This window comes from Miniopterus schreibersii (assembly GCF_964146895.1).
Source record: "Miniopterus schreibersii genome assembly, chromosome: 7".
NCBI lineage: Eukaryota > Metazoa > Chordata > Mammalia > Chiroptera > Miniopteridae > Miniopterus > Miniopterus schreibersii.
The window spans coordinates 31,108,174-31,116,676 of record NC_138108.1 but is presented as its reverse complement, the minus strand read 5'-3'; the positions used below and the strand labels follow the sequence as shown (position 1 = coordinate 31,116,676).

The following is an 8,503-nucleotide window of genomic DNA, read 5'->3' as shown; positions in this document are numbered from 1 at the left end:
GCGGCACTGCTCCCCTCCCCTCCCCCCCCGCCGGGCCTGAACTGCGCAGGCGCTCCAGCGAGCGCGCGGACGCTGCTGGCAGGTCTCGCGGGAAGGGGCGGTGGGTGTGTGGAGCTGCGAGCGCGCCCCGCCGAGTCCGGGGGCTGCCGGCCGGGCCCCGCGGCGCTGGCGGCGGGCGGCCCGCTCCATGGAGAGGCCCTTCCGGGAGGCGCGCCCCGAGGACGGCGCGGGTCCGCTGCCTGCCGACAGTGCGGCCCCGCCCCGAGAGGACCTCAGCAGCAAGGTGAGCGTGGGGCTCCGCGGAGGGGCCGCCGGGCCCGAGACTGTCCGCGCGGCAGCGGGCGCGGGCTCGGCCTTGCCGGCCGCCTTGTCTCCTTAGCGCTGGGCAGCTACAGTTAAGGGGGGCCCTGAAACCGGCCCCGAAATTAGACCCACCTGGCAGCGGGCGGAGACTCGGGTGGGATTGAACTTTTAGAAATACCTCCCACCTGGATCCGCTGCCGGTGTCACCGCCTCCGAGAATGTCAGCGCCGCCCCTGCAGTCGCGAGCTCGGTTCACGGAGGCGCCTGGACCAGCCTGCCCCTCGCCGCCGCCGCCGCCGGCCTGCGCCCGGGACCCCTGCCGGCGCCTCCAGCGGGCCTCGCGTCCCGCGTTACCTCCGAACAACCGCTTCTCCGTTTCAGCCGAGCGGCGACCCTACGGCACGCGTCTGGTCGTCATACTTCCACCCATAAGGGGGAAAGGGAAGCCAATTTAATATAGATCTTACCCGCCGCTGACAGACAAAACCTTTAAAGACGCGCTGGAGCTGGGAATGGTTATAGGCTTCCGGGTATTAGGTGACCTGGATCCTTTGTGGTTTTGTCTTAAACGAATCGTTATATCTTGGGCAAGTCTCTAATCCCTCTGTGTCAGTTCCCTGGTTTGAAGTAAAGCGAAAGGTGGGTGTACCTGCCGTTTCTACAATGAATGGGGAAGCATCGTTCAAACGCTAGTTTCAAGGTTGTGCAAGTTGGGTGCTGGAATTCAGTGTAGTGAGTTACGGTTAGCTGGGGAGACGGAAGGGCACGCTCGTGGGTGGGGCGAATTTTCAAACCAGGCACAGCCCACTTTGGTTACCACCATAGCGACCACTGCACTGATGACAGGTCCCTGAGGTGCGCGAGGAGGGACAAAGATGACAAGCCTGGTTTCAGAGGCACTGGTGACTCTATGTAATCAATCATGTTCACAAAATAACTAGCATTACTGAAAAGAGTTAGGAAAAAAGCTTAGTTTCCACTTAGTTGAGCAGTCTCTTGCACTAATAAAAAGTGACGCCTCCTCCAGCAGTGCCAGCACCGTCCTGTTCTTTGACATACAGAGAGGGAAGGTGACAGGTTTTACTGCTCCAGGCAGGGCACTTAGTGCTATTTGCTTGTTCTGAATGCCCCGCTGTACCACTTAGTACATAAATCATGAAAAGCATTGGTATTCGGGGGAAAGAAGAGTAGCCCACCCCTCCTTCCATTTGCTATTCTTTATTTTAAAGTGCTAAAACATAAAAGAAATCATTGTCTATTTTAAGTAAAGGGTATAAACCTTGTGTAGTAACTACGACCCTTGCATGAAAGCTGATCACCAATACCAAACCCCGTCTCACCACTGTTTCCAACTTTTCCACACCTACACCCTCACACAGACTGCTGCTGAAAAGAATCTGTGTTCACAGACTGGACAGTTAGTACATTATAACCCGTTATCCCATCTTTACTTTTAATGGGCCCCCACTGAGCAAACTTTGAGAACCTCTGATTTAAGAAGGTTTTTTTTTATTTCAATAGATTAAAGAACAAAAAATTGTTGTGGATGAACTTTCTAACCTGAAGAAGAACAGGGTGAGTTATTAAAGTATGCGGAAGGGTTTGATTATATCTTGTTAACTATATATTAAAGTTATAAGAATTTTATATCAGATTTATAATATTTCAGCATCTTTTTAAATTACAAAAGTGAAGTGTCCAAGATTGTGTATATGTGTATATATAGATAATACGTAGATATCTATCTAAATATAGATGTACTTATCTTAATTTTTGCAGTTCAAGAGAAAATATAAATATACCAATATCTATATATTCATCATAGTTGATACTATCTTTTCCCCATATATGAAATTCATATTACCTTTGAACCAGTGCTGCTAATTGTATTGATACCTTGGAGCTGTAATTACTACTGATATTTTTGTATTTAAATTTGATTTTTATTTTTTTTTAGTGAAAATGGATAATTGTTGAAAAACAAAAAGAATAAATTGCTTCCCTTCCCACCACCACATTTTCTTACATAATTATTCCAAATATTTAACATGGCTACTTAATGCCATTTCCATTAATGTATTCATAAACAGGCAAGCTGCTGCTTCATGTGTCAAAAAATTACATTTTAAAGTTCAGGAAGAAATGATTTTGAACCCTCTTAAGCATTTTATAGGTTATTTGATAACTGACAGGTTAAACATTTCTGATATTGTCACTTGTGGAAAATTAGAGGTTAAGGCACAATTGATACAGACTTTCTAGAGGGCAAATTGGCAGAATGTGTCAAAACTTTAAAGGTATGTAACACTTTGACCCAGCACAGAAGTTCAGTTACAAAGAACTTCATCGCAACATTGATTTATAATAGTTAGAAGTTGGTAGCACCTTAAATATCTAAAACTTGAGGACTGACCAAATAAACTGTAATTTGTTATACCCATACAGTAATGTTGTAAAAGAACACATTAATAAGAAAATTCTCAATATAAGTTCATTGATAAAAGCAAGTTATACATCTGTAGCTATAGGAGCCTTTCTTTGTTAAAGAAAAATGATATTGTGGTATATGCAGAGAGAGAAAAGTTTCACCTCCATGTTCATGGTAGCAATGGCAGGATAATGAGTAGCTTTTGTTTCTCTCTGTGCTAAGATACTGTTCTGAACATGTTACTGAAATTCAAGAATAAGTAGTAATAGGGTTCAGAGTTTTGACATCTGCTGCTTTTTTAGATCAAATCATAATATTAGCCTAAATTATGTTTTGCAGAAAGTATATAAGCAGCAGCAGAACAGCAACATATTCTTTCTTGCTGACCGAACAGAAATGCTTTCTGAAAGCAAAAGTAAGTTTTTCTGGTATATCTTATGGAAATGCACAGAAAGTCTTTTGTAGGCTTTATGTAGAAGTTCATGGTAGCACCTAAATTATACTAGCTATATCTGAATGTTTAAATATGTATATAAAGATTGGATGGTGGTATACCTGTTAATAAAATTAATGCAGTAGTTCGGTTTTCTTCAAGTTAGCCTTCCAAAGATGAGTTTATGGTAAAGATAAAATCAAAAATACATAAGGTGTGTTAGACAGCACTAATTATTAACATATGCTTTAGAGCTTGAGAGAGATCTAGAAATGAAATACTACTTTACCACTTTCTGAAACCTTTGTGGCTTTGCATGAATTACTTTGAGCCTCCAAAGTCCAGTGGGACTTAAATAGATGGTATATATAAAGTGCATAGTCCAGTGCCTGGGCCACAATAAGCATTTAGTATACAGAAACTATTTTCCTAAAAGATAAACATTCATCATGAGAAGCCTGCTGTAAGTTGTTATTGGCACTAACACACTGCATTATACTCAAATGGTTTAATCTTGGTAATTGTCATCCTGTGAATTACTAGGTAAACGTCCAAGAATTTTTATTTTATTTAATATTCATCTCCCCTCCTCCTACAGATATATTGGATGAGCTGAAAAAAGAGTACCAAGAAATAGAAAACTCAGAGAAGACCAAAATCAAGAAATAGTCAACTTGATTTCACATAACAATGTGTGGCATTTGTTGTTCTGTAAGCTTTTCCATTGAACATTTCAGCAAAGATTTGAAAGAAGATTTACTGTGTAATCTTAAACGACGGGGGCCCGATAGTAGTAAACACTTGTTAAAGTCGAATGTTAACTACCAGTGTTTATTTTCTGGTCATGTCCTTCACTTAAGAGGTGTTTTGACTGCCCAGCCTATGGAAGATGAAAGAGGCAATGTGTTCCTGTGGAATGGAGAAGTCTTCAGTGGAATAAAGGTTGAAGCTGAAGAGAATGATACTCAAATAATATTTAATTATCTTTCGTCTTGTAAAAACGAATCTGATATTTTGTCACTCTTCTCAGAAGTTCAGGGTCCTTGGTCTTTTATATATTATCAAGCATCTAGTCATCATTTATGGTTCGGTAGGGATTTTTTTGGTCGCCGTAGCTTGCTTTGGCGTTTTAGTAATTTGGGTAAGAGTTTCTGCCTTGCTTCAGTTGGCGCCCAAACATCTGAAGTGGCCAGTCAATGGCAAGAAGTTCCAGCATCTGGAATTTTCAGAATTGATCTCAAATCTACTTCCATTTCCAAATCTGTGGTTTTAAAATTGTATCCTTGGAAATACATTTCTAAGGAGAATGTTATCAAAGAATATGTTGATAGCCTGACTCAGATTTCAGCAAACCTGCCAGCGTTTGTATCAGTGGTAGCAAATGAAGCCAAACTGTATCTAAAAGAACCTATTGTTCCTTTAAATATGATGCTGCCACAAGCTCCATTTGATATTCATTGCAGTAATATTTCTAGTGTCCCACCTACAAGAGAGACACTTCAGGTCTTTCTTACTGATGGACATGTGAAGGAAGTAGTTCAGCAGTTCATTGATGTCCTGAGTATTGCAGTCAAGAGACGAGTCTTGTGTTTACCTAGGGATGAATACCTTTCACCAAGTGAAGCTTTGAAAACTTGTGATAGGAAAGCAAATGTTGCAATACTGTTTTCTGGGGGTATTGATTCCATGGTTATTGCAACCCTTGCTGACCGTCATATTCCTTTAGATGAACCAATTGATCTTCTTAATGTGGCTTTCATGACCAAAGAAAAGACCATACCAACTAGTTACAACAAAAAAAGGAGAAAACAGAAAAATTGTGAAATATCTTCTGAAGACTCTTCTCAAAATGCTACTGCTGCTGCTGCTGACAGTCCTGATAAACAATTCAGTGTACCAGACAGAATCACAGGAAGAGCAGGACTAAAGGAACTACAAGCTGCTAACCCTTCCCGGATTTGGAATTTTGTTGAAATTAATGTTTCTCTGGAAGAACTGCAACACTTAAGAAGAACTCAAATATGCCACTTAGTTCAGCCCTTGGATACAGTGTTGGATGATAGCATTGGCTGTGCAGTCTGGTTTGCTTCTAGAGGAAATGGTTGGTTAGTGACCCAGGATGAAGTGAAGTCCTATCAGAGCAATGCAAAGGTACGGCGCAGTATTTCTGCTCGGAAGGATTTCTGAGACCTAGTCTTGGCCCTTAAAGCTTTTGGCCTTTAGGTTGTAAAAATGTAGCATATTTTAGTTGCATTTAAACTATAATACAATGTATATGACTTTGAAGATGAGGCATATTTTATTATTTTTTTACTTTGCCTTGTGGTTTTTCTCTGAAAATGTAATCTTTGAGGTTATAATTTTTTAAGCTCTGCTTTTATCTCATTTCCTTTACTGTATGGTAGTTGACATCTTTATGTGGATTTCTTTAAACCTTCATAGGTAGTTCTTACTGGGATTGGTGCAGATGAGCAACTCGCAGGCTATTCTCGCCACCGTGTCCGCTTTCAGATGCACGGGCTGGAAGGACTGAGTAAGGAGATTGAGATGGAACTGGGTCGAATTTCTTCCAGAAATCTTGGTCGTGATGACAGAGTTATTGGTGATCATGGAAAAGAAGCAAGGTAACACCAGTCCTCTGAGTATTATATAATTTTGTAAAAATAATGAACTGTAAAAAGAGATTTTTAGGTTGCTTTTTTCTTTGGAGACTGTTCAAATGACTAACCATAGCAACTATAATATCTTGGCTTTATGTAGCAAACACAGCAGCAAAGGAAAATGTGCCAAAAGAACAGTTTTTTTTAAAAAATCTAATACTTTGTTATATTATGTCAATTTAAATGGTTTAAATGTAATTAAAATGTTTGATACGTAAAGTTTTACCATAAGCAAATGTCTCACAAGTTCAGGATTGTAGAGCCCTTCTATATCGGTTTCATATCCTTAAAGTTCAGTTTCTTTAGACATGATAAAGACCAGATAGAAATTGAATAATTGACTTAAGACCATGCTTATTTTTAAGACATTCCCAAATATATCTTGTGAAACAATTTGAAATTTATTGCTTGACACCAGAGAACTAATTTATTTATTGAGGCAAAATTTATTTATTTTGTAGCATACATATTAAAATTACTCACATGATGTGAAATACTTTTTTAATGTGATTAGAGTTTAGCTGCAAAATTATGTAAACAACCAGAATATTTTTAATTGAGAAAAATAGTACCCTCAGAAATTAATTTTATACTGTAAATTTTAACATATTGAGTAAAATGCAAAAGAAGTAATCATAACAGATTGATTTTATTTTTTATAGTGTTTGTATTTATCTATTTATTTTAGATTTCCTTTCCTGGATGAAAATGTTGTCTCCTTTCTAAATTCCCTACCAGTCTGGGAAAAGGCAGACTTGACTTTACCCCGTGGCATTGGTGAAAAACTAATTTTGCGTCTTGCAGCAGTGGAACTTGGTCTTACAACCTGTGCTCTTCTGCCCAAACGGGCCATGCAGTTTGGATCCAGGATTGCAAAAATGGAAAATAATAAGGAAAAGGCGTCTGATACATGCAGAAGGCTCCAGGCCATTTCCTTAGGAAACCTTTCTCTGGAAAAGGAGATTGAAACATAGTATTTCACACTGTAATAACATTTACTAAATAATGTTATATAAAAATAAAACACCACTGTTCTGTTATTGTATAATGTGGTCGTTTTAAAGTTTGTGTGAATTTTTACTTAACTGTGCAGTTTAATATAACCAATTTAGTCAAATTAACAATCTAGAAAGAACAATTATGCTTGAAAGAACAACTTGTATATTTTAAACTGTGATATTAACATTGTTTTGAACTCTTACATAGTAATGTCCCACCAGCAACACTGAAAAAAGCTGCTTTTACTGACTCTTTTCATGGTAGCTACATCCAAAAATAACTGAATTTGTTGTCTGGTCATGGTTTACTACATGGTCTACAGCAGGGACGGGGAACTTTTTTTCTGCCAACAGCCATTTGGATATTTATAACATTACTTGAGAGCCATACAAAATTATCGACTTAAAAATAGGCTAGGAAAAAAGCTCCTAGGTTCATTGAATTTTGAGTCCTGCCTGCAGTTGCTGTGGTAGGGCCAGACCAAATGATTTTGCTGGCCTTATAGGACTAGTGGGCCAGACATTCCCCACCCCTGGTTTACAGGGACCCTATTTGACAGGTGAACAAAGGTTTAGAGAAGCTAAACACTTTGCTTGAGGTTCACACTCCTGAGCAATGCTTGGTTCCTCTGTTACATCTCTAGGCAACTCAGTATCCCACTCAGAACTTTCGAAGACTGTTTTAAACATTCTCCTGTCCCACAAATCTCTACCTCCCTCTCTTTATCCCCTTTTCAACTCCTGACCTGGGCTTTTCACAGAGAGCTCAGTCATCAGGCCGAGGACTGCCTCCACTTTCTAACACCAGAACTTCTAACTCACCTGTAGGTACACCTATCTTTTTCTCTCTTCTTGCCCTTAGAAAGGGAAATGTGTCAATCCACCCATCAAAAAGGCTGTGCCTCCCCCTGTTCTCTATATGTCAACCCTTCCTGCCCTTCAGGAACTTTATACTCCTCTCCAACATTTTTAGCCTCTTCATTGTTGGATCCTTCCTATCATTTAAAATATTCCAGCCTATACCAATTTAAAATGCACATCCCTGGTCCTCCATCTTCCTTTACTTGTCATCTCTTGCCTCCCATCCACACTCGCCCTCTCCACCTTTTCACCTGATTGACTCCACTCCAATGTGGTAATACCCACCCACCAGGTCAGGTATGACCCCCATACAAGGTCACTAGGGGATCTGTCCCAAATTAGGGCTGACATGCTTTCTGAATATGGCCATATTTTGATTCTTTTAATCATAGAAATATTAGGAGATTATATATATACACACACATATATGTATATCTATGTATATGTATATATATATGTATCTGTCAAAGACTCATATGCCCTGAACTATATATGTCTGTCAAAGACTTTCACATGCCCTGAATTTATTCCTTGGTGAATGCAATGTTCAAACCAGATTTAGATATTATGTGATTAGCTTTCATCTCCACCTAAAGGCAAGCAACTTCAAGTGTCTGTGGTACTGAGCACTAATTTGATGTTGCTCATATTGGGAGTGGGTAAACTAAGAGGTTTGCCCAGCAGCCTAGAGTTGAATATAATAATAATTTTTATAATAATACAGTTCAATACTGAAAACAGGTATCATTTTTAAAATATGCTATGTGCCAGGCACTATTGTGTGAGCTTTATGTGTATTAATTTAATTGGTTGAACCTCT

At 39.7% G+C, this 8,503-nt stretch overlaps 2 protein-coding genes across 2 annotated transcripts; both read left to right on the top strand.

The window, feature by feature from the left end:
- Positions 1 to 44: 44 nt before the first annotated feature.
- ASDURF (ASNSD1 upstream open reading frame) lies at positions 45 to 6,904 on the top strand. Its single transcript, XM_081143448.1, has 7 exons — positions 45 to 283; positions 1,825 to 1,878; positions 3,071 to 3,146; positions 3,763 to 3,875; positions 4,891 to 5,315; positions 5,607 to 5,788; positions 6,513 to 6,904. Exons 1-4 carry the CDS (start codon positions 188 to 190, stop codon positions 3,831 to 3,833), a joined length of 297 nt encoding a protein of 98 aa, XP_080999574.1. The 5' UTR covers positions 45 to 187; the 3' UTR covers positions 3,834 to 3,875; positions 4,891 to 5,315; positions 5,607 to 5,788; positions 6,513 to 6,904.
- ASNSD1 (asparagine synthetase domain containing 1) lies at positions 3,855 to 6,904 on the top strand (the record flags this gene model as incomplete). The annotated part of the gene is made up of 3 exons (XM_081143447.1): positions 3,855 to 5,315; positions 5,607 to 5,788; positions 6,513 to 6,904. 3 exons carry the CDS (start codon positions 3,855 to 3,857, stop codon positions 6,796 to 6,798), a joined length of 1,929 nt encoding a protein of 642 aa, XP_080999573.1. The 3' UTR covers positions 6,799 to 6,904.
- Positions 6,905 to 8,503: the final 1,599 nt, after the last annotated feature.

What these genes read in the sequence shown, in the direction of transcription:
- ASDURF (XM_081143448.1), top strand. Translation starts at nt 188, where the DNA reads ATGGAGAGGCCCTTCCGGGAGGCGCGCCCCGAGGACGGCGCGGGTCCG. An exon ending in GAGAGGACCTCAGCAGCAAG is followed by an intron (nt 284 to 1,824) that starts GTGAGCGTGGGG and finishes TTATTTCAATAG; the next exon opens with ATTAAAGAACAAAAAATTGT. An exon ending in CTAACCTGAAGAAGAACAGG is followed by an intron (nt 1,879 to 3,070) that starts GTGAGTTATTAA and finishes TATGTTTTGCAG; the next exon opens with AAAGTATATAAGCAGCAGCA.